Below are 26,356 nucleotides of genomic sequence, written 5' to 3'. Positions count from 1 at the left end.
TAGTTATCCTAATTTTATACATAAGGAATCCGAATGAGAGGAGACGGGCTAGATTGTGGGTAAAAGTTTCAAATGCACCGAAATAATTTAGGAACTTATGTTCCATTTTCAAAAGTGATTTAGACACTTAAGTCACTGAGGTGCTTTTGGAAATTAGACCATGTAATAACAATTGCCCTGAATAAAGAGTGGTGTGTAACGTCTATGCCCTAGAAGCCAGACAAAGGAACAAATTGTGACTCAGAGTCACAGTCCTCTCTCTTTTCCTGGCTCTGTATTTAGTAAATTACTGTCCCCGTGAGCCTAACTAGCTTCTATGGTAAGTGAATTAAGGGGCACTGAGGCAGGGCTGTGCCCTCTCCCCATTTCTCTCCACTTCCTTCCCATCTACTTGCTAATATGAGTGAGTATCAGGCGAGTAGCCCTTGCTCTCTCATCATCAGGACAAAACTGCAATCTGAACAGGGAAATAAAGGGGATTTTATCCTGAACAGCTAAGTAAGGTCTGGGATAACTTGGCTGGCAGTGACTGGACCAAGGCCACGTGGCGAATCAGTGAGAATCTGTAGTGGAACTGAGGACATCCTGACTCTCGGTCCTGTGCTCTAGATCACTGTGCCTCTCTGGCACAGAATGCTATTTGAACGTTTTGTCATACATATATCATACATATGTGAAACCTCACTGCACGAGACTTCTCCAGCAGAAGACGAAAGGATAACATTCTAGCAGTGAGCATTCTTCAGCAGCAGCTTACGCCTATGCTCCAGTTTCATGGAAACAATGCCACATGGCATTAGCCAGCGTGAAATGTGTCTACATTTACAGCAGTATCTCAGGACACTCAAATGGTCTGTGGGTGGAGGCATGGAAGATCAGTAAAAAGATGAGAATGAAGAAAAATGAGTGAACTAATAAAAGCCAAGATTGTTGTTTATTTATCTTTTACTACACCATGAACAAGCACAATATTTTAAGGTCAGTAGATAATCTAACAGGAGTACTTGTGGCACCTTAGAGACTAACAAATAAATTGGTTGATTAAAGACTCTGGCAGCTGGGAGGCAGCAGGGCTTTCCCTGCTGGAGCCTTTCCCCACTACCAGAATCTTTCCCTGCAGTGGGGAAAGACTCCAGCAACAGGACACTACGTTGCTAAAAGAAGCAGTGTAGACAGGGAAGCACTGCTTGGGCAGGGAGAGAGCTGTCCAGGGTATGTACTCGGGCACATACACACCCTTCAGGCATGTCTTGCCTCACAGTTTACCCTATTTATACTGGGCTAGGGGAGCTACCCACGTATATACTCTACACGCTTCTTTCGGCAGCGTACAGTGTAGACGTACCCTCAGGCTGAAAGGTATGATCTGAACGGGTACGCTAATTTACTAGTTAGAGTTTTTGGGATGATTCCTCCCATGAAGTTGTTGAACTTAACTCTCTTACAGATTACAGCCTTGACAAATTGGAGAATTGGTCTGAATTCAACGAGATGAAATTCAATAAAGACAAGTGCAAAGTACTTTTCTTAGTAAGGAAATTTCAGACACACAGCTACAAAATGGGGAATAACTGGGTAGGTAGTAGTACTGCAGAAAAGGTTCTGGGGGTTAGAGTGGATCGCAAATTGCATGTGAGTTGACGGTGTGATGCAGCTGTGAAAAAGGCTAATACCTTTCTGGGGTGTATTAACAGGAGTGTTGTATGTAAGACATGGGAGATGATAATCCCACTCTACTTGGCCCTGGTGAGGCCTCAGATGGAGTACTGTGTCCAATTCTGGGTACCCAGAGGTGTGTGCAAGGGAGGGGAAGCAATCAGAGCAGGCACAGAACTCCTCCGGGGCCACAGGAGAAGGAGGGAGAGCCAAAAGCAGCCAAATTTTTATTCCTGTGCACGCTCCTGTGGGTACCACACCTTAGGAAAGATGTGGACAAACTGAAGACAGCCCAGAGGAGAGCAACAAAAATGATAAAAGGTTTACAAAATCTGACCAATTAGGAAAGATTAAAAAAAGTAGGAATATTTAGTCTTGGGAAGAGAAGACTGAGGGGGGACCTGATAACAAGCTTCAAAAATGTTAAGGGCTGTTATAACGAGGACATTAATCAATTGTTCTCTGTGTCCACTGAAGGTAGGACAAGAAGTAATGGACTTAATCTGCAGCAGGGGAGATTTACATTAGATATTAGGAAAAACTTTGTAACTATATAAGGGTAGTTAAACTCTGGAATAGGCTCTCAAGGGAGGCTGTGGAATCCCCGTCATTGGAGGTTTTAAAAAACAGGTTGGACAAACACCTATCAGGGATGGTCTAGATTTACTTGGTCCTGCCACAGCACAGGGGGCTGGACTTGACAACTTTTTGAGGTTCCTTCCAGTCCTACGTTTCTCTGAGTCTATATTATGGCTACTATTACATCCAAAACAAACTACATTAAAGACCATTAAGGTTGCAAAGTCAAGCACTCGAGTTGAAAAATACTTCAATTAAGACTGCCTGTGCAACCTTCATTTGGCCCCTCTGTGTGTATGCATTATGATAGGCCAGGGGTCGGCAACCTTTCAGAAGTGGTGTGTCGAGTCTTCATTTATTCACTCTAATTTAAGGTTCCACGTGCCAGTCACACATTTTAATGTTTTTAGAAGGTCTCTTTCTGTAAGTCTATAACATAGAACTAAACTATTGTTGTATGTAAAGTAAATAAGGTTTTAAAAATGTTTAAGAAGCTTCATTTAAAATTAAATTAAAATGCAGAGCCCCCCGGACTGGTGGCCAGGACCTGGGCAGTGTGAGTGCCACTGAAAATCAGCTCGCGTGCCGCCTTCAGCACGCATGCCATAGGTTGCCTATCCGTGTGATAGGCTTTAATTCCATGACCAGTTACTATTTTTTCCCCCACAGGATCCCTGCCTCATTCAATGAATAGGTAGTTATTGACTTATTTTTTTATCCTCCTCATTCAACGTCTGGCCCCAGGCTTTATTTACTGCACACCATCCAAACTGTGTAGTGAACACGGTATTATTTTCCTCCTGTGTGTTTCTATGGTACCTAGGTACTTCACGAACATTAGTGAATTTATCTTCACAATACCCCTCTGAGATAAAGTGGCACTATCTCCATTTTATAGACTGGGATGGGTGCATGGGAATGAGGCACACCGAGATCAAGCCAAAATTGACAAGTGTCTACTGGGTGCCCAACTTGAGATACCACGGGCCTCATTTTTTTCAGAGTACTTAACATTTTTTACAGCCCTTTATTTGTTCAAGCATAGCTTGAATCTACTTGCAATTGTGAATGCTCAGCACTTCTGTAAATCTGGCCCTTGTCTTGCCTGATACACCCATAAAATAGGGAACACACCAGTAGTGGTCACCTTTGAAAAGCTTGGTTTAAGTGACTTGCCCTGCATCACACAGGAACTCTGTGGCAGAGTCAGGGGCAGAATCCAGTTCTCCAAGGTTCCTTGACCATAAGACCATCCTTTCTCTTCTTCAAGCACCTTGCCTCATTCACTACACACCTTCCAATTTTCCTAAACAATGGAGGAGGAGTCCTACACATAATAGGTTTGGTCTCTACACAACCTTGATTCATTCCTAGAGCACTGTCCAGCCTTTGTATTGAATAGAGATGGGCTCTTGAGGAAAAAAATAGTGTAGGATCATGTAATTAGACTTTATCATAATGTATATACAAAGCACAGGAAGCATTATTTCTGGCATTTTCTAACTTGAGTGGTTGACTTTGCAATCTTAACAATTTTTAATAAAAAGTTTTTGGATGTCACTTCCCCTTTTTTTAAATAGGAGAAAAGGAACCATATTGACCCCCAACTTGGGTCATCATCAGAGCTTGGACTTTTACATCCATAGCACAGACTTCTACCACTTGAGCTACTAGAGCAGGGGTGGGCAATAATTTTCGCAAGGGGGCCACTCCATGAATTTTGGTAAGTCATCACGGGCCGCACATTTCTACTATATTAATGGAGGGGGTGCAGGGTCTGGGAGGGAGTTTGGGGGCAGGAGGGGGCTATGGGTGCAGAAGGGGGTGCAGAGTCTGGGAGGGAGTTTGGGTGCAAGAGGAGCAGAGGCAGGGGGTTGGGGTGCGGGGAGGGGGTGCAAGGTGTAGACTCTGTCTGGGACGTGCTTACCATGCCGCTCCCAGAAGCAGCTGCGGCTGGGCGCTGCTGGCATGTCTCTGCGCAGCCCTTGGGGGGCAGTGGGTCTCCGTGCTCTGCCTGCGCCCACAAGAACCACCTCCACAGCTCCCATCGGCCAGTTTCCAGCCAATGGGAGCTGTGAGAACGGTACGGGGGGCAGGGGCAGCACACGGAGATGCTTCTCCCATTCCCCCCACCGGCCAGGGACACGCAGAGACATGCCAGCAGCAGCCACCCGCTTCCAGGAGTGGCGTGGGGCCACAGCATGCAGACAGCCTGCCTGAGCACCCCGCTGCGCCGCCAGAGTCATGGCAGGCGGACAGAAATGTTCGACAGGCTGCATCCGGCCCATGGGCTGTATTTTGCCCACCCCTGTACTAGAGTAACTGGTAGCAATAGTAGGCTGTTATCCTCTGTGGGCCATCCACTAGACTGGCATGACCCACACACTTTGCTAGTAGAATCCACAGCTTTAAAAGGAAAGTGTTAAGCAACTTAACTATGGGCAGCTACCAGCTTCCCTTATGATTACTTACATTTATTTCTTGAACTGATTCCTCCGTTACTGAGGATGAAGTCAAGAATCCTTTTGTGTTGTTCTAGACCTAGCTGTTGTTGCAAGAAGCAATCCTCAAAGTTATCTTAAAAAATTGCTCCTCTACTCTTTGTCATATAACATTTGACCAACATATGTATGTTGCTTAAAGCGATAGGCACCTTGTTAACACCTAAATCCAACAGTATTAAACATGCTTAGTAGAGTAATGAAACTCAGAACACTTCTTCCTGGCTCATTCCAAATTACAGATATCCTAGAAATTAAGGGGATATGTTTTCAGACCAGTTTGAGGCCTGACCTCCATATTTATGTGTGTAATCTGAGATCACATTTTGCACCCTAAAGTGAAGTGTCAGTGCAAATCTGAGTAGCTGCAACTCCAACTTACATGAATCGTGGCCACAGTCTCGTTAGAGAGGCAGCTATTCAGACTCATGCATGAATCTGAGCTGCAGGCACTAACTGCAACTGCAAAAGGAAAGCCGCTCTTCTGGAAGCCTACCCTTAAATTCTACAAAACACTTTAATTTCATTGGAAATCCAAAGGTAAACTTAAAGTGAAAGAGTACTCACCCACTCTGGAGTATGAAGCTTTTGCTGGTCTGGCGCTGTTCCATAGCTGGGAATAATAGTCTGTGCCATTTCTTCCAAGACTAAAAAGTAAACAAACAGAAGTATAACATATTGTAGTGCATCTTTTGTAGCTTTTAAATAAGTGGCTTGGTGGCAAAGAGCTTTAGGGCACTTCACATTTTCAGGATTTGCTTCGTTTTGTTCTTCCACACTTTCAAATACAGTCAAGCTTGATTAATCAACATACATTTATACAGTTGGGGTGATTCTTGACTCCTTTTTTCTGAATTTGTTTATGGAGTTACACTAGCAAAACTGAATAAAGAATAACACCCTTCATTTTTATTTGGAGTAGAAGACTTTCTACTGTTCATGGTGGAAGAAAGGTTACCATTAAGTCTAGATTCCACCACCTTTACTCACATGCTAAATAGTCCCTTACTCTGCAAGGAGCCCTGTTCACATAATATAACTGAAAAGTCAATGGGGTATTTGCCAACTTGGGCCTGGTCTACACTACGAGGTTAGGTTGAATTTAGCTGCGTTAGGTCGATTTTATAAGGAATGCGGCTACACAACCAACCCCATTCTGACGACCTAAAGGGCTCTTAAAATCAACTGCTATACTCCTCCCTGATGAGGAGAGTAGCGCTAAAGTCCACATTCCTGGGTCAAATTTGGGGTATTATAGATGCAGCGCTGTGCAATTTGATGGTATTGGCATCCGGGAGCTATCCCAGAGTGTGCCAATGTGACCGCTCTGGACAGCACTTTCAACTCTGATGCACTAGCCAGGTACACAGAAAAAACCCCAGGAACTTTTGAATTTCATTCTCTGTTTGGTCAGCGTGGCGAGCTCAGCAGAACAGGTGACCATGCACTCCCAGAATCACAAACGAGCTCCAGCATGGAGCGAATGGGAGACACTGGATCTGATTACTGTATGGGGAGAAGAATCTGTGCAGGCAGAACTCTGATCCAGCAGAAGAAATGCTGATATATATGCCAAAATCGCACAGGGCACGGTGGACAGAAAATTAAGGAGCTCAGGCAAGCCTACCAAAAGACAAAAGAGGCAAACAGTCGCTCCTGGTCACAGCCCCAGACGTGTCACTTCTATGATCAGCTGCATGCCATTCTAGGGGGAGACCCTACCACTACCCCACCACTGTCCATGGATACCTGCATGGTGGCAGCCTCACGCAACATGGAGGAGGATTTTGTGGATGAGGAAGAGGAGGAGAATGAGGAGAATGCGCAGGCTAATTATCAGATATTTATGAAAGGTGACTCATTGTGAGCCATCAGGATTGTGACCTTCCTTAAGCTTTTAAATATGAATTTGACATTATTCCCTTTTCGGATTCTAAAAAGAAAAGCATTAAACAACACACACATTTGAGGTTAGAGAAGAATGGGTGAGGGGAGAAGGTTACTGTACTCTCCCCCATGTGGGCCACCTGCTTTGGCTCTTTCTGCTATTTTTCATGCCCTACATGCCTTAAAAATGGAAGGGATGGCCTTCACCATGGAAAGGGTCACTGAGGCACCGGCACAGAAGTGCTGAGTGGGGAGTCTGGGCCTCAGCATCAACCCTCGCCAATGGTAGTAGGCAACTTGATTAGATGGTGCTTTTAGAAGGCTATTTAAACAAGTATCAGATAAACAGGCGAGACTCACCAACCTCACTAGTACTTAAACTACATTATACATGCCCAGATCCTCAGGAGGTGTAAATAGGTGTTACTCTGTTAACTTACGCCAGCTACGGATATGGCCCTACAGTGCTTGCTGATCCAAGATGTAAAAAGACTGAATAGTGTATCACAAAGGAGAATAATGTTTATGGTTCCAAAGCTGCACATTGTTAAAGTTAGTTATAGTTTGGTTGGGACTTTGTACTAGACATTGAGCCATCAGTTTCTAGAGCACTAGTGTGGTGATGGTATTTACTCCAGGGAGTAAAGCAAAAACAACTCCATGAATTTTCCATCAGCCTAAGCTTCAGAAACATTTGAGTCATAACCTAAATATTGGCCCAGTTGGATAATCAGAGTTGGTCAGCTCTCAAAATAACCATTTCTGAAGCTGATGGGGGAATTACAGAAAAATCTTAAATGCTGGCCAGCAGAGGCAAACATAAAACAGGAAGGAGCCTAGCAGTGCAGTTGAAATATCAGACACATGCTAAATCCTATTACGGGTAATCAGATAACAATGATACAATTCAGCATTTACTGTAAGGTTACCACATATGCCCATCATTATTCTTTTTGTAAAGGCTCAATCCAAACCAGTGTGTGGAAATGGGAATTACATATCTCCTACATAAGGCTCCTGTTCATCACTTATACTCCTAAACATCAGTGCTGCACAGAGTTAAAGGCCTCTGCATATTCTATCTCTGTCTGTGGAATATGTCTGAAATCCTATGGAGAAGAGAGGGCAATTGCCTATACTGCAAAAGGGCCAGGGACTACGTGGAGAGTAGATATTTTGTACAGTCATCCACTCAAAAATTTGCATTCCATTATATTGAGCAAGCAGATGTGCAGTGGAAGCATGTGACAAGAAAATTTGCTCCAGCCACTGAACTGAAGTAATGGGAACCATGTGTTAAAAGTGAGCTTGGTGCTGGGTACTCGTTATGTGTAATTACACAGCACGCCTCAGTGCTGTCTAGAAATCACTTCAGCCACAATTGGAGAGAGACAAAAGTATGATGTTCATGGTGGAAAGGGTCACACTTATACTTGCTCACAAGTACTAATAGTCTGGGACTCATCAGCAATAACCATCAGAAGTAGCACAGAATATCACTGTACAAACACATATATCTGAGGGCTTGTCTACATTACCGTCTGGATCGACAGGCAGCGATCGATACAGTGGGGGTCAATTTATCATGTCTAGTCTAGACGCACTATATCGACCGCCAAGTGCTGTCCTGTCAACTCCAGTACTCCAATGGAGCGAGAGGCACAGGCGGAGTCGATGGGGGAGCGTCAGTCGTCGATTTACCAGTGAAGACACCGCGGTAAGTAGATCTAAGTACGTCAACTTCAGCTATGCTATTTACGTATCTGAAGTTGCATAACTTAGATTGATCCCCCCCCACCCCCCGCCCCCCGTGTAGACCAGGCCTGTCACACCTTTTGTTGGAAGATTGTCCAGTACAATGCCTGGGCCACTGGTAGGCCACATGCAAAGAGGACCGGACCACTCCCACCAGCTGGGACACTGGCCCATAATCCCTCTTACTTCAATTTAAACAAGCATTTTACTGCTGGCACAAACCCCCAATATCAGAGTACCCATACTACTGCTTCACTGTGTACTTAATGTGATCACCCCTTCGTTGCACTGAGCCTTTAGTAAAATAACATTTTTACCTTTTTATTACTTCAGTAGCATACTAACTACAGTTCATGCTTAGGTTAGAGTTTGTCAGATACAGTTGTTTGTAATATGTTGCTTGCTCAGCTAACTAAGGCTTTGTCTACGCTAGAACTTTTGTTGGTAAAACTTTTGTCAGTCAGGGGTGTGAAAAAATACAAAAGTTTCACCGACAAAAGCGCTGGTGTGGCAAGTGTTATGTCGGTGGGAGATGCTCTCCCACCGACATAGCTACCACTGCTTATTACGGGTGGTTTAATTATGCCTTTATAGAGTATCTACACTGCAGACCTTACAACGGTGCAGCTGCAGTGATAGAGTTATGCTGCTGTAAGGTCCATAGTGTAGACCAGTGGTGGGCAACTTGTGGCCCATCATGGTAAGCTGCTGGCAGGCCGTGAGAGAGTTAGTTTACATTGACTGTCTGCAGTCACGGCCGTCTGCAGCTCCCAGTAGCCGCGGTTCACCGTTCGCAGACAATGGGAGCTGCAGGAAGTGGCGGCCAGCACGTCCCTGCGGCCCACGCCACTTCCCGCAGCTCCCATTGGCTGGGAACGGCGAACTGCGGCCATTGGGAGATGCGGGCAGCCGTGCCTGTGGACAATCAATGTAAACAAACTGTCTTGTGACCTGCCAGTGGATTACCCTGACGGGCCGTGTGTGGCCCGCGGGCCGCAGGTTGCCCATCACTGGTGCAGACAAAGCCGTAGTCTCAGAAAGAGAACACAAGAAATCTGATAGGTTTGTCTGGCCTGTGATCCTGCTTTGTTCTGATTTTTTAAGTGGCCAATCCACCAATTCTTCTAGTTTTGGATGGTCCTTTTTGGCAACGTAATTTTTCCGTGTTTTTACATGGACAAAATTTCATCTTAATTTTCTCATTTTTATCCTAGTTTGAGTTCATTGCTCAATGACACTCATTGCTTTATTATATTCCTTCCAACAGATCCTACATCTCACTCAAACTATAGTTCCTAGATTTATATACATTACTTTATTAAATATCCTAACAGTAGCTTACAAGGAAGCATGACCTACAAGTTAAAGACCAGGGGGTCAGATTCTGTGCTGCATCTCCTGAAAGATGCAACTCGGAAGGCACATTTCAAGAAGAGGGGGGACAGAAGTCCCTTTATGGCACCTTTGTGTTGTCAAGATTCTGGGATGCTGTGAGGGAGAAACAACTTGCAGCGTAAGGTAGAGGCAGAGCCAGGAGTTGCTCTAACTCACAGTGTCCCCACAGCTGTCTGTCTATAGGTTACTCTGCAGCCACGATTAGCCACACTGCAGAGTACACTGACCATATCCCTGAATGTGTCCTTGACATTCCCTTTCGCCAGTATAAGACACTTATGAGGCTCTTTTACAGCCAATATACTGCTGTGGACAGGCTGTGGGAGGGGTCAGAATTTGGTTTCAGCACTGCATCAGGAGGCCTGGGTTCTGTTGTTGGCTCTGGCACAGATTTGCTATGTAATCCCAGGGAAGTTTCACAGCCTTAGTTTTCTCATTTGTAAAATTTGGATATTTGCCTAACTCAGAGGCATAGTGAGGCTGGATTTACCAAGGTATGTAAAATGCCTTGAGAGCCTGTCACAGGGTAGCTGGCCCTTTGAGGGAAAATGGGGCCTCAGCTCACAAGTGACAAGATCAGTTCACCTCCCCAGGTGGGTAATGAATGAGGTAATGAGATTAACTCAGGCCAGGTGTCAGAAGGGAAGGCATGAAGGGACGGATTCCTGGGTAGTCCATGGAGAAGGGAGTTTTGAGTGGGAGCCTAACACTCCAGGTAGGAGGGCTGGGCCTGAGAATCCCAGGCAGGACAGAAGCCTGGAGAATTGCACCTGGCTGGATAAAGCAGCTGTAGGTGAGTGCTGCTGTGAATTAACTGAACTGAAGACAGTTCTGGGAGGAGGACCTGGGGCTCCTGACTCAAGGAGTGTGAGGGACTTGAGTGATAACCAGAAGCTGGAGCAGAGAAGAAAGTGTCTTTTTTTATTTTTTGTTTAGTTTATGTAGATTCAAAGTAGGCCCCTGTCAGAGGATTACATTTCATACCTTTGGGACTGTGTGGTGTTGTTTGAATGTTGATAACGGTAAACTGAGGCAGGGTGCTAGCAGGGCCACCCTGGACTCATGAAGGAGTGACTAGGTGGTGGCTGACCCTGTTACAGAGCCTGAGATGGAAGGCACTATGGAAGTGTAAAATATTACTGAAATACAAAGTGTGTCATTTTATCATTTGGCTGCTTTTGTGTTGCAGTTTCACTGAAAATTAAAAATTTCTATTATGCAGCAGCTAGTTGATACTAACTGTAAGCTGTTTATCTGCTTTTGTAGTCTCTTTGCCTCATTTTTCAATCAAATAATTCAGTTTTACGTAGCATTACACTATTTCCATTTTATGATGGAAGATGGGTGAAATCTCATTGAATCTGATGGGTATAATAACCATCCTTCACTAAGGATAAATGGAAGAAGTGGTTGGAGTAAGATAATTGAAACAACAGTAGACACCACCTGAAACACAGGCCAAATGCAAGCCTGGTCGACGGGGTTTTGCTAGGTATCATTTGATGGAGGTGTGCATTGTTGAGCAGAAGCACATTGAAGGAGCTTGGCTTATTTATCCTAATGAAACAAAGGCTGAAGGGAGCTCTGATTGCTGTCTATAAACATGAGAGGGATAAGCAGCAGGGAGGGAGAGGAGTTATTTAAGTTAGGGGTCAATGTTGGCAGAAGACCAAATGGATATAAACTGGCCATCAACAAATTAGATGGTTTCTAACCATCAGGGGAGTGAAGTACTGGAACACCCTCACCAGGGGAATAGTGTGAGCAGAAACCCTAATTTGTTTTAAGACTGAGCTTGATAAGTTTATGTAGGGGATGGTATGATGAGACTGCCTATATTAGCATATGGACTATGACTGCTATTAGCAAATATAGCCAGTGTTTGGAGATGGCACGCTACGTGAGGAGGACTCCGAGTTACTATAGAGAATTCTTGCTCAGGTGTCTGGCTAGTGGGTCTCGCCCACATCCTCGGGGTCTAATTGATTATCACATTTGAGTTGGAAAGGAATTTTCCCCCAGGTCAAACTGGGAGAGACCCTGGGCTTTTTTTTTTTTTTGCATTCCTCTGCAGTGCGGGGTACAAGTCACTAGCTGGTTTGAACTAGAGATCTCTAAAACTAAGTTTTTATATCAAGATTTGAGGAGTCCAGTAACTCAGCCAGAGGTTATGGACCTATACAGGAGTGGATGGGTGAGGTTCTGTGGCCTGCGATCAGGGGCGGCTCTAGGCATTTTGCCACCCCAAGCACGGCAGGTAGGTTGCCTTCGGCGGCTTGCCTGCGGGAGGTCCGCCAAAGCCGCGGGACCAGCGGACCCTCCGCAGGCAAGCTGCCAAAGGCAGCCTGCCTGCCGCCCTCGCGGCGCTGGCAGAGCACCCCCCGCGGCTTGCCGCCCCAAGCACGTGCTTGGCATGCTGGGGCCTGGAGCCGCCCCTGCCTGCGATGTGCTGGAGCTCAGACTAGATGATCACGATGGTCCCTTCTGGCCTTACACTGTGAGTCTTGTGAGAAAGTGGAGAAGTTTTTGGGGCGAGTGCTAACTGGAAAGAGGCTTGCAACAGAGAGCAAATAAACTGCCACCTGTTTGATTCTTACTGAGTTTGGGGAAACAGGATTTTGTGCACATTCTTTCATGCAATCCTCTTCACTTACAAATAAATACCTGAGTCATCAGTTTCTCCTTTTAATGGAAACAATCAGCATGACTGTATATTGACTAACTGCTTGGTGAAAAGGGGAATGATTATTCAGGCTTCTAAATCATAGCAGGGTGACAGCTCTTCTATACTTCAGGGTAAGACCAGCTTTCTGTTTAAAACTCGGTTGTTCTAAGTGTTCTAAAATCCATACAGTTGATCAGACTTGCTTGAATTTTGGTGTGCCTCACACGGGCGTGGGGAGTAAAACAGCTTTTTTCTTAAAGTTGACACATTCTGGCAATTTGTGTGGAGCTGTGTGTTTTCCCCCCACCCCCTCAGAGATGGAGATCAAACTAAGGCTCATTGCACCAGGGTCTCAAATACTTGATGCTTACCGCAACAGCGTGCATGGCACCCACCAACCCTTTGAGGAAATCAAATTAAAATGTTATTTGAAAAAGTTTGCTTTTCTGTTTAGGCACCCTGAGGCTTCAGCATCTGTTCACACATCGAATGCACGACACTGAGCATACATTGAAAGAGAGACTAACTCTTTGGAAAACAACTCAGGACTTATACAACCTGTGTGGCTCTGGGAGTATGCTATGGACTTTGAATTCAAGTCCTATATGTTCAAATCTGGCTCAAGGCAGAAATCTGAAGGGGAGGGGAAAGGCATATTGCCTTTGTCAAAGGGGGATTTTTATTTTGGTGAAATGTTATTTCAGTACAGAAGAATATTCAGAAGGCACTGAAATAAATAACGTCTATAAATTAATATAATGTATTTAAATGAAGTATACTACACAAATGCTTGCTGGGAGTGCAGGGTGATTAGGGGTAGAAGGATATGCAGGGAGATGGGTTCAGAGAATCACATGATGGGGACTAGACAGAGTGATGGGGCACTGAGGGAGACTAGGGCCAGGGGTGCCTGTAAGCCCCACATTCCACTCCCATGTGTGCCACATTCGGGGGGTCACGCAACCAATCTCCAGGGGTGTAACGAAGGTAAAGTCGCCCTGTAATAGCTAATACCCTTCCAAAACACTGAGCTCAGCAAAACTCAAGATATCTGAAAACCAGGAAATACAAAATGATGCTAAATGCCAACATAACTTTAACTCTGCCCTCTTTGAGCAATGCCCCAATACACACATCAATTTCTTTTTCCCTGTCTTTTCACTACAATGGATAGGTGTTACTTGCACTTGTCCTTCTAGCCTCAAACACTAAGCCTACTTCCCTGGCAGAATACCATTCTGGTAAAATTTAACCATCATTTTATACCCTTTTATACCCCCTTCAGACTTGCACAGAGGATACCGCCTAAACCTATACTTCCCCCTACCCATCACAGAATCCACAGATTGCTGTAATATTCCACTATACTACTGACAGTATCCTTGTCACGAAGACCCCAGTGCCCTGTTACTGACACAGCCTACACAATTCTGTATTGAAATGAGGTAGACTGGAACCTCAAGGTGCACATGCACTGTTGATAACAAGGCGGGGGGTGATGGTGGTGCTCAGACCCAGACCTCATAGCACAGATCTTCCAAACTGCTCCAGCTTATCCTTCCACTGTTCAGTACAGCTACACCTGAGGGCTTGTCTACATTTACATTTTATAGTGCTCTAACTTGCTGGCTCGGCGGGGGGTGGGGTGAAAAAATCACCCCCCTGAGAGCAGCAAGTCTGAGGGCTTGGCTACACTGGAGAGTTGCAGCGCTGGTGGTGGGTTTACAGTGCTGCAACTTAGTAACTGTCCACACCTGCAAGGCACATCCAGTGCTGCATCTCCCTGGCTGCAGCGCTGGCTGTACACCTGATCTGCCTCAGGTATAACGAGTGCAGCGCTGGTGATGCAGCGCTGGGGAGCAAGTATAAACAGTGATTAATCTTACTATGCTGTAACTGACCTCCGGAACCTTCCCATAATGCTTTAAGTACTAGATAACATTCTTTGTTTTGTTGTGATGCCTCTCTTTGTTTTGTTGTGAACTCCGGGCTCCCGGAGCTGCTTATCTAAAAAACAAACACAGCTCCTGTTTGCTGGAGCAGAGGCAGGCAGGGGAATTCTTTTGGAATGCGCACAGCTAGTGTTTGCTTGAGGAGAGAGATAATTTGCTTGAGGAGAGAAGCGGGGAGAGGGGGGGTCCATTTTGAAACAGCTGCTTATGTGGTCTGAAGGCTATTTGCATTTAGTGAATAAGAGAGGGGTGGGGGAAGGGGTCGAAAGTTTTAAAATGATTGAAGGTTGGTGCAGTGTATCTTCCAGTCCTTAGAACTTGCAAGGAAGGGAGCTCACACAGTGTCAGCTCCAAAAATCCACTCTCTCTCTCTCCCCCATGCTCCCTGTCACACTCCACCCCACCCCCCTCTTTTGAAAAGCATGTTGCAGCCACTTGAACGCTGGGATAGCTGCCCATAATGCACCACTCCCAGCAGCGCTGCAAATGCTGCAAATGTGGCCACACTGCAGAGCTGGTAGCTGTCAGTGTGGCCACACTGCAGCGCTTTCCCTACACAGCTGTACGAAGACAGCTGTAACTCCCAGCGCTGCACACCTGCAAGTGTAGCCATGGCCTGAGTGCTTTAAAGTGTTAGTGTAGACAGGCTCCGAGCACTGGGAGCCGCACTCCCAGCACTCGGAGCTAATCCCCTCGTGGAGGTGGATTACCAGGAGCACTGAGAGAGCTCTTTCCCAGTGCTCGCGAGTGACCACACTCACACTTCAAGCGCTGCTGCGGGAACGTTCCCCCGGCTGCGCTTTGAAGTTTCCAGTGTAGACATACCCTAACACCGTGAATGCAGCTGGAATGCATGCAGATAATTCCCAATGGTGATTCCCAGCTTCAGGGATGTAGTGAAGGTTGTGTGGGTGTTTACCTTAACTCTGCATTTCCTGGTTTTCAGATGTTTGAATTTTGTGGCACTCAGCACTCTGGAGGGGCACTCTGGGATAGTGATAACTTACCTCTGTGTTACTGAAGTTTTTTGCCATTCAATTATCTAGAGAAGCCAAACCAATCAGAACAGAACTACTCCGAGCACCAAGATCTCTCTGCACAATACTGATCGCGTGCAATCTTAAAAACTGAGTTCTTTGCTTCAACCCTGTCAGACACCCCAAAGGACAAAAACTCAGGCACGGCAACGAGTAAGACACCTACTGTGTAATCACGAATGCAAGGCCAGTCTGCCAGTACTTTCAATTCCCCAATGTCCTCAAACATTGTTACCTTGCCATAAATGTCATCTCTCACTTTCCTGAGAGTACCTGGTAAATGAGAGCTTTGACTGGTTGTCACAGCAGTTTAAAAATAACAGAGTCCAAATCCTTCACTCATAGGGGGGGAAAAGAAATGGAACACTGCACTCTCATGGGGTACAATCCACTCCTGAGCAAAGGGTCAATACAAAGCCTATACGCCAGTCAGCACCCGCTGAGCCTTTCAGTGGGATTTGCCTGCTGCACAGGCTTTATACTTGTGCCCTCTGCACATGGGAAGAATTACAGACAATTATTTAGGGGAATTCACTGACTGACTGAATAAAAACATAATCATACATTTTGAGACAACTGGGTATCACCAGTTGAAGGTTTTGGAGGGAAACAGAGGTACTTACTAACCTAACAGAAATGTCACAAATTAAAAAACCCAATAAATATTTACAGTTAGTAAGTAAAATACAATAAGTTTTTATGTGAATTTAAATATTCCCCTGCAGTGTTCAGTCTAACTGCGAGAAGCAGTATATAAAATGGATTAGACTTAATTGTACAAATTGAATGAAATAACAAAATAAAATAAAGGGGTTAACAGATCTAGATTTGCAGCTACTGAATGGAGTCAGATGGTCCTGGCTCTGTTCTGTTCATCTGGTATAAGCTGCAGTGTCTAAATGTAGTGGAATCCTAGGGCTTTCTTTCAGGATGCTCCTTATTAAGGAGTGCTAATTGTGTGACTGAGTTCCCTAAAAGAGGGACGGATGCTCCTCATGTTGGTATCCGATCACACCAGTGGAAGAGTCTCCATCAAGGAAAGCTGATGGGCCTACCTCTAGGGCACAGGCCACTGATGCGCAAAGAAGCAAAGAGCCTTCTGAAGACTGCCCCTTGTTCACAAGGCCACATCTCACAGGCACTGTTTCAGGAGCTCTGGGAAGGGATAAAGAATGATACAGGGATACAATCTGGCTCCTGAAATTAAGTCTATTCTGCAGTTTATTGTCTAAAAATCATATGTCACTCCAGAAGACCGTGGGATGACTATGAGTGGTCTCTCCCCGATTCTGAGGAAACCAAAGGTCCACAGATGAATTACTTTGACCTGGGATAGGACAAATACTCAGGCAAAGGCATCTCCTAGCAAAGGATGGCTATCCACACATCAGACATGAGGAACTGACAATTGTTGTTTCTATCACAGAAGAGGTAATGCAAATATCTGCCAGTACATCTCTACTGGAGTCTGGCTTCCTCAAAGTCTACAGAGCACATGTAGTATCTGGGGAGAGATTGGTGCACTGCCTGAAATGGGCTTTATGCATCTGCTCACTCTAAAGAGGAGACCCAAGGCTAAGTCTGAAGTCCCCTGACATTTTGGTCAATAGAAAAATGATATTAATTAAAGCCTAGAACCTTGTTCTGGCATTTTAGAAGGTAAACATGTCTTGTTGCTTTAAGCTAGGATCTCAAGCACACTTGAAGACCAGTGGTGGGAGAGGCTGAATCTGAAGATGTAACTATCCTGGACTACTGAAGAAATTCCCAGTGAAATAAAGGGGGGTCTAAACATGGGAGGATTTCCCTTTTCCAAGTACCAGTATCTAACTGTGGAAGGCTGAAGATGCAATTTTAAAAAAAAGCTGTGCACCATAGGGCCATGGAGTCAATTGAGCTGTGCATGAGCAAAGGATGAGCTGAACATATGCTGATGTAAGGTAACCTGACAGAGTGTACCAACCCTGCATTGGGGCGATGGGGGTTAAAGAGCTGTTCTGGGCCTAGGAGGTCACACCCCCTTGCCTCTGCTGGGCATGCTGCCAGTGGAGGGAGCATTTAAAAGGTAGTGACTCAGATCAGTCTGGGCTGACTGCAGCAGAGAGCAGTGGGGTGCAGCAGCCTCCTGCTGGGAAGCTGCCAAGCCTCCATGCCACCGGCACTGAGCCTCATAGCGAAGCCACTGGAAGAGTGGAGGGTGATGACTCACCAGGGCCAGTGGGAGAGACACCGGCTACATACTGGAGGAGAATACAAGAGAATCCCATGTCCAGCTCATGATGACCCCAGAGTGACTGGAACAAGGGTAGGAAGTGACCCCATAGCATGCTCCTGGGGTATCGGGCCCTGAGCCTTGCACGAGGGCTACTGCTGCAAAGGGCCATGGGTCGGAACCTGCTGGAGTAGGGTGGACCCAGGTTCCCCTATCCCTCCTTGCCAGTAGATGACGCTACCCCTGAACTGTAGCCACTGGGTGGAGTGACCTTTGGTATCTTGCCAGTGGGCGACACTACCTTGAGCTATAACAGACAGAGAAATCGACCCTTGGACTCTCACCATTAGGCGTTACATCTTGGAATACTTGGCATTCTGCCAGCCTGGACCACACAGCCAACTCCAACATGTAGGAACTGGAGCATTTGCTTCCAAAGCTTCAACATTTGCTTCAAAATTATAGGATGGGGTGAAGGGGATGATGACCTGAGGAAGACTTCCAGAATACACTCTTTTCCCAGTCATGGCTGAAACTCTGAATTCATAGCCACCAAAAACTACTCCTTAGTTCAGGAGATAAGATACTCTAACTTACTGTCTGGTTTTGGGACTGCGTAGATTTGGTCGGGGGGAAGATACTGAATTAGGACTAAAGTAGTGAGGCGTGATCTTTACCTTTCAAAAGAAGGCAAAAAACCCTAAAAACCCGAGGAAGAGGGGTGGGTTGCAATATCAACACCAGAAGTAAGGGAGTCTTCTTTCCTCCTTGTTAGGTGGACATGTAGCACTATTTGTCAGGATCTTCTCAATTGTTAGATACTATCTGGGTAACAAGAACAGTTGTTCTCTGGGATAAACTATTTTCAGAACTCACCTGTGAGCCCGGCCATTATGTCAAAGATTACAAAGGGACCTTTATCAGGAGTTTACATTGTTTGCTTTATTACACTTGTGCAGGTCTTAGCTTAAAAATACATGCTACTAAACCTGTGCTCCACTTTGTATAGGGGCATGTATTTAAAAATGAAATTGATCTTTTTCTTTCTAATGAGCTGTCTTATGTATGCAGTATTTATAGTTAACAAGGTCATATCACTTTTTAATATTAAAACTTAGTTCTCTCCTTATGGTCACTTACAGCTCCTAATAAGGGTGGGTAAGAAACAGATAGCAATTAGTAATGCCACAATGGCTTTTAAACTATTGGTAAATGACATTGTTAGCATAGTCACAAACCGCATGTGTGTAAGTATTGTTAAACCAAAGACTAATCTACATCACCTAATAAACATTTATTTTAGTTTCAGAATATACAACCTGTATGTAGTCTCTCTCTCTCTCTCTCTCTCACACTCACACACACACACACAACTCAATCTTAAAGGAAGTGCAATGGCTGTCTTGAGAGACTCTTCTTTTTTGTTTGGAAGACTTATTTTTAAGTTGTTTTTCCCCCCACTTACAGCTGTACAAACAGAGCACTGAGAACAGATGATCAGAAATCCAAAACTAAAATATCTGCTAAGACTAGCCATAAAGACAGAGTCAGTTGTGCGTTGGGAATATAAATACAAAGAACACCACTATAAAGCCCTGTTGCTTGAAACTGGTCCGAGCCAAGGTAACTCTTAAGAAAAGGAAGATGCAACTAGCTGATTGTTACAAAGTGACAGATGAGAGAAATGATTATGCTAACTGTAGTGCTTGTACATTAAAAAGGCATGAGACTGGAACGTTTGGGGATTCAGTAACCAATTATTGCTCAATTCTTGTGTCCAAACCTTGATTTGAAAGTTGGCCACTTGCCCAAAGGCTGGGAAAGGCTCTTAACCGCTGGTTTGTAGGCAATGCTGACTCATCAGAAAAACAAAGGGCCTGATTCTGTTTCCATTGAAGTCCATGTCAAAACTCCCATTTATTTCAATGGGAGCTGGATTGGGACTGATGTTAGTTTATATAATGGACTGTGGGCCAGAGTCCGATTAGATCCACTGCTATAAATCCAGAGTAACAGCAGTGAAACCCAAACGCTGATGCCAGATCTTCACTGGGGTAATTCAGACCAGAATTGAAACTCCAGAGTAAATTCTACTGATTTATACACCACACAATCTCAATGGGGTGCACAAGGAGTAAATTAAAGCAGAAATTGATCCATTAGTTTGGCAATAGTAAAGACTCATTTTAGAGGCGAAGCAGTTATTCTTCCTGCAATGTGGTTAAGAATTATTACAAGTTTCATGTATCACTAAGGCCAAATCTAGATGAGGAAAACAGCTTGTTTTAAGATCTGTTTAACACTATTTAAAGCCTGTTACAAATAACAATGCAAGTAATGTTTAAAAAGATGTTATCTGGTGTGGTCAAATCTAGGGCATAATGGACTAAACTGATCAGGAAATTCAAAATCCTTCCTGTTGACATAGGCCTGCCTTGCTCCCTGAGAGCAGCGCATTGAGAGAAGACCTCCACATGTGGATCTCCCTTCAGCTGTGTGTGAGCTCAACCGTCTCTGTGCCATGGTCCTCGAGTCTTCAGTGATATGGGGCTGGGGATATGGACTGGAGGAGGGTAGAATAGTAGCCATGTTACCTGACTCCTTTCCCCTGAATACCAGAAAGAGTCTGCTGAGATGCAACCCAGTCTTCTCTTCTCCAAATCACACTCTGCATCATGGAGACCACCTCCATTTTTAAAGGGGATATCTGAAGTAGTGGGGAGGTCCTGGCCAGGCTGCCAGGAAGCTGGCGGATTAAGGATGTGAAGAAAGGTGCCCAGAGCTAGTACAGAGGGCTGTGAGCTTCCGGGCTAGTGGACACATGAAATTTGGGAGCTGAATCAAGCACCAATGCATGATTTCCACCTCCAAGAATAAATCCCCTAAGGGGAAGACATCTTCTAGTCTGGCCTTGTGGGGATGGGATTTCATTTCTCCCATTCAACTACCTTGGGAGTGTTGCCGACCTAAAAGGCCTGAGGCAGCAAACAGTGGTTCTTGCCCGGTGTATCTCGCTCCAATAGACACACCAAGGTGGAGAAGCAGTTTAAATGTTTATTTGAGTACTCAAATAACAGGATGCTCGGAGGCACACACACATCTCAAATCGAGCACACCAGACATAAGCTGTGTCTCTCTTCTTATACACAAGTCCAGCTAGGTATCCCTATTACCCCCCACTATCTACTCCCCCCTCCTATCCTATAAGTCCCCTCCCATATAATAGACACATTGTATAGCTAAGGATTACATTAAACAGGTTAAATCATTCTTGACAACAAGCAATTCATTTTCTTAGTAACTTTTCAGGGCTGTTAGGTTAGTTTACTTCTGAATTTATTACCGTTCCTCCCCCCCTCCTCCTCCTCCTAAACCAGAGACGAGTGGCCTCTTTTTACTATCTGCTGGTGCCAGTTACACTGATAAGAAGCTTTTACACATTCCATTCTCACTTCTAACCTAGGAGTTCAACTGAAGTTTAACATGGAGGGACTTTGGACAAGCACAAAATAACTTTGGCTCATTCAGGCCTAGTATAAATGCCTGATGCCACCAACAATTCCCTCCTTTGAGAATACTCAACAAACCTTTGGCTGAGTGTTCTCATATACTGTGGACAGGATGTGAGTGAGTGCCCTGGAGCTGGGGCTCTCAATGAGAGGGTACATAGGGACCTTCGGGGCACGAGGGGCACAAAGTTTATGAAGAAGCAGTTTAAAACAAGCAATCAAGAGGAGAGTGACTAGGCACAGTACAACACCTGTGAGGAGGAGACGCACAAGGCCATTTCCCAATCCTCCTAGGTTGGGCAACCAATTCCAAAGGGAATCAAAAATTGTGGGTTCCCCCTCCTGGGCCTTCCACTGCTTGAAGGCCTGTTCGGCTGACAGGATGTGTTTATTAATGTCCTGTGAGTTTTCTGGGACATAAGTACAACATTCGTTCCCAATAAGGGCACATACCCCGCCCTGAGAAGCTAAAACATAATCCAGGGCCTGTCTGTTCTGCAAGGTCAGCAACCGGAGCTGATAAAGCTCTGAGTTAAGGCTTTTCTCTATGGCCAGGGTCTCATTGGCAAACTTGGTGAGAAACATAGAGAGCTTACGGTAAATTTGAGACAGCCGTCCCACCCCATAAGATGGGAGGAGAATCATACCAAGTCTGTCTCCCTCCTTAATAGGCTCTGGGGTGGCATACAAGGACCTGCGCTGCCTGGGACGGCCAGGGGGCAGCTTAGGGAGCACTCGAAGGGGAGGGGCAAGATATCCTACATAACAACTTCCATACCACCGATGCGGTAGCCACTTATAGGCAGAGGTACCGCAAATGTAAAAGGAGTGGCCATTTCCTACCAACCCATTATTCCCACTTCTCCATTGTTCTGCTCGGGCACCACTAAGAGCTCCAACTCGGGCGGTAGAATTAGATTTGCCATTAACATAGACTGGGAGAGAATCATTCCTGTCAAGGGAGAAATAATACTGACAGGTGCTATTTCCAGCGGACCAGGTGTGATTATCAGATTGGAACTGTCGATAACACACCAACCCAGGGTCCACTGACCGCAACCTAATAGGGGTAGGAATACGCGTCGAGTTGGCCTGTGGTTCCCAGGGGTCATCCCTCAATGCATACTGTGATTCAATAGTACAATTTTGTGACAAGAGGGTACCCGAAGTGTTTCTTCCCCTACTAAACCATCCCCAACAAAGATCTGACCAATTTTGGGGAACTGCCCTCCAGGGCAACCCAGCTGCATGGTGCGGGATTTGGGAGCATATCCAACAGTTAGAGAGATTAAACTCTTGGGCAAAACAAATCTTCAGGCCCTCGTACGTATTTGCTTCTAATTTGTTAGGGATTCCCCTCCATCCCGCATGTACCTGGGGAGAAACGGGGGTTAACAAGAGGAGTGTTCCCATAGCAAAGAATAACACTGTGGCAAACCTTAGGCCTAAATCCATACTGGGCAAGTAACTCTAAACTAACAATTACAATTCCCCAAATACCCACAAAATAACAACTACCAATAACAAACAGATTAAAAACAAAAGAAACCAGGCCCACAAGTTAGGCTGGCCCTGTGAAAATAAACACAGCCAACGCTCAGAGTTTTCACGGGGAGTGCGCTGTAACTGTCCAAAGGGGTCACAGGGCATTCCCAGCAGGCCTTACTGTCGCCTGAATAACAGCTTAAGTCCCAGATCGTCGCTGGCAGTCTTCTCCGCGGGCTGGACAGTCCACCGTTCAGGAGCTGGTACTGCTTTCAGACGAGAGTGGTGGATCCAGTTCTTGTATCCCTCGACCTTTGCTGCTGTGTGGGAGATCAGCAGGACGGTGTGGGGTCCCTTCCACTTCTCTTGAAGAGGCTCGTCCTTCCAGGTACGAACGAGAACGGAGTCACCGGGCTGCAGGGAGTGGACAGGGGCATCCAGCGGGAGAGGCTGCAAATCTTTGGTATACCTGTGGAGAGAACAAAGAACAGCAGACAGAGAGCACATGTACTGAGATAAGAAACCGCAGCCTACCTCCCACTCCCCTAGCAGAACCGGTGTACCATTCATAGGCCATGCCCTCCCGAACATAATCTCAAAGGGGCTAAGCCCTAACCTGCCCTTTGGGAGAGCACGAACTCGGAGCAAAACAAGGGGTAAGGCATCAGGCCACCGAAGAGAAGCCTCTTGGCAGACCTTTGAGAGATGCCGCTTGAGTGTCTGATTAGTGCGTTCCACTACTCCACTGGCCTGTGGTCTCCATGGAGTGTGGAGCTTCCAGGGGATCTGTAAAACATCTGAAATCCCTTGAATGACTTGCGATGTGAAGTGTGTTCCATTATCAGACTCCATCCACTGGGGGAGTCCGAAGCGAGGAATGATCTCCTTGACAAACTTGAGAGCCACTGTTCTGGCAGTGTTGTTACGGCATGGGAAGGCTTCAGGCCATCCGCTAAATCGATCCACTAAGACAAGGAGATATCTGAACCCTTGGGTCCGGGGGAATTCAGTGAAATCTATTTGCCACACCAATCCTGGTCCTGGGGTAGGTTCCAGAGTGGCTGGCGGCACTGACACTCCTGGCCGAGGGTTGTTCTTTTGACAGACTAAACACTCAGCCTGTACTTGGGAAGCCAGGGGTCTAAGTCCAGAGGTTAGAAAATACTTATTCATAAGCTGGGTGAGAGCTTCCCTTCCAGCGTGAGTAGTCTGATGTAGTTTCTGTAGTACTGGCCGTATTAGGCTTTTAGGTAGGAGGATTTTCCCTTCTGTGGAGTGGAGCCATCCCTCCTTTTCCTGGAGCCCAAGTGAATTAGCCAAGTTCCTTTCTTCGCGAGAATACTGAGGAGCTGGGAGCTCACCCACTGATGGGATGAGAGCATGCATATGGGCCTCCTCAGCTCCCAATGGTTTCAGGGTGGCAGCTCGCTTGGCTTCCCTGTCGGCCCTAGCGTTGCCCTTGGCTACGTTCTGATCCTCTCGTTGATGAGCCTTGCAGTGTACAACTGCTACCTCCAAGGGGAGCTGTACTGCTTCCAGAAGCCGGAGGATCTGTGTCCCATATTTAACTGGAGAACCCTCAGCTTTCAGCATTCCCCTTTCCTTCCATAAACCAGCATGAGCATGCAGCACTCCAAAGGCATATCTGGAATCAGTAAAAATGTTAACTCTTTTTCCTTTTGACAATTCGAGTGCACGGGTTAAGGCTATCAATTCAGCCAACTGGGCTGACGTTCCAACAGGCAAACCCTCTGCTTCCACAGTTTCGTGGAGAGTTACAACAGCATAACCCGCCCTCCTTTGTCCATCTGTGACAAAGCTGCTGCCGTCAGTGTAACACTCATATTCTGCATTTGGGAGTGGCTGATCTTTTAAGTCTGCACGGCTGGAGTATTGGGCATCTATGATTTCTAAACAGTCATGTTCCTGCTCCTCTGTTTCTGGCAACATAGTGGCTGGGTTAAGAGAGGGGCAGGTCTGCAGGGAAACCTCAGGATTTTCTAGGAGTTTAGCCTGGTACCGAGCTACCCGAGCCTGGGTGAGCCAGAGTCCACCCTTAGTATCCAGCAGGGCTTGGACCATGTGAGGGGTATACACCTGCACAGTTCCCCCCAAAGTCAGTTTCTCCGCTTCACCAAGCACTAGGGCAGTTGCTGCGACCACTCGCAAGCATGCTGGCCACCCCTTAGCAACTTGATCCAGTTGTTTAGAGAAATATGCCACAGGACGTCTCCAAGTTCCTAATAATTGAGTAAGTACTCCCAGGGCTACTCCTTTTCTTTCATGCACATACAGTTGAAACGGCTTAGAAAGGTCAGGCAGACCGAGGGCTGGAGCTTCCATTAGTTTTCTCTTTAACACTTTAAATGCCTTGTCAGCTTCTGAGGACCAGTGAAAGGGGTCGTGGTCTGCTCCCTTAACACATTCATACAAAGGTTTAACCCACAATCCGAACTCTGGGATCCATATTCTGCAGAAGCCTGCCATGCCCAGAAAAGCCCTAAGCCGTTTACGATTGCTGGGGACAGGGATTTGACAGATTGCTTCCTTTCTTTCATTTGAAAGCTGTCTCTCTCCCTGCCGTATGTGAAACCCTAAGTACTGTACTTCTAAGAGGGCAATTTGAGCCTTGCTCCGAGCTACCCGATATCCTCGTAGTCCAACAAAATTCAAGAGGCTCACAGTAGCCTTAAGGCAAGGAGTCAGACCCACAGCTGCAATTAATAAATCATCTACATACTGCAGGAGGAGGATTTTGTCCGCATTATCCCATTCTTCCAAATCTCTAGCCAGAGCCTGGCTGAAAAGGGTAGGGGAGTTTTTAAATCCCTGAGGTAACACAGTCCAGCAAAGCTGTTTCTTAACTCTTTTCTCATTCTCCCATTCAAAGGAGAAAATCTCCTGAGATTGAGTATCAACCGGAATTGTGAAGAAAGCATCTTTTAAGTCCAGGACCGAGAAGTGGGTGTACTGCCCCCCTATAGATGCCAAAAGTGTATATGGGTTTGGAACAAGGGGGTGCAGAGTCTTAACCCGTTCATTAACCGCCCTCAGGTCCTGGACCAACCGATATGTGCCATTGGGCTTTCGAACAGGCAGGATGGGGGTGTTCCAGGCTGACTGACATTCTCGCAGTACCCCATACTTCAAAAACCGATCTATAGTTTCCTGCAGCCCTTCTCTGGCTTCCCTTTTGATCGGGTACTGCTTGATCCGCACTGGACCTTTTCCTGGCAGGAGCTGAACCTTAATGGGGGTATGATGGGCTGCCTTTCCTGGGACCCCCGATGCCCATACTAGAGGAAAAACCTGGTCCTCCCACTGGCTCCACTCTGGGGCTTGCATGGCTGAGGGCTCAACTGCAAGAGTCATTATCCAGGCATTCTCTGGGGGTAGGGTGAGAGTGATTTCATCTTGGGTGAAATACAGGGTTGCACCTAAGCGACAAAGCAGATCCCGTCCTAGTAGAGGCGTTGGACAGTCAGGGAGGTAAACCAGCTTGTGGGAGAGAGTTCTGTCTCCCAAAGCACATTCTGCTGGGGCATACACTGGACACTTGGTTCCTCTCCCTGTAGCACCGACCACAGTGAGGGAATCTGCCACAGGCAGCTGAAGGGGTTGATTTACAGCGGTTCGAGCTGCTCCAGAGTCTATTAAAAAGTCTATTTCTGAATTTCCCACCCGCATTTTTACTCGGGGTTCCGGGGGCAGGATAGTCCGTCT

The 26,356-nt window shown here is 46.1% G+C and overlaps 1 protein-coding gene across 1 annotated transcript in view; it reads right to left on the bottom strand.

The window, feature by feature from the left end:
• The window catches only part of ANO6 (anoctamin 6), a 108,046-nt gene that overhangs the window by 53,796 nt on the left and 27,894 nt on the right, over positions 1 to 26,356 (bottom strand). Inside the window, exon 2 of the mRNA XM_044986778.1 lies at positions 5,304 to 5,383. Coding sequence (XP_044842713.1) covers positions 5,304 to 5,383 — 80 coding nt within the window. The remainder of the gene's footprint in view (positions 1 to 5,303; positions 5,384 to 26,356) is intronic.

The sequence above is a fragment of the Mauremys mutica genome, chromosome 1 (assembly GCF_020497125.1).
Source record: "Mauremys mutica isolate MM-2020 ecotype Southern chromosome 1, ASM2049712v1, whole genome shotgun sequence".
NCBI lineage: Eukaryota > Metazoa > Chordata > Testudines > Geoemydidae > Mauremys > Mauremys mutica.
The sequence above is the reverse complement of the archived record's forward strand: the minus strand, read 5'-3'. Positions and strand labels throughout refer to the sequence as shown.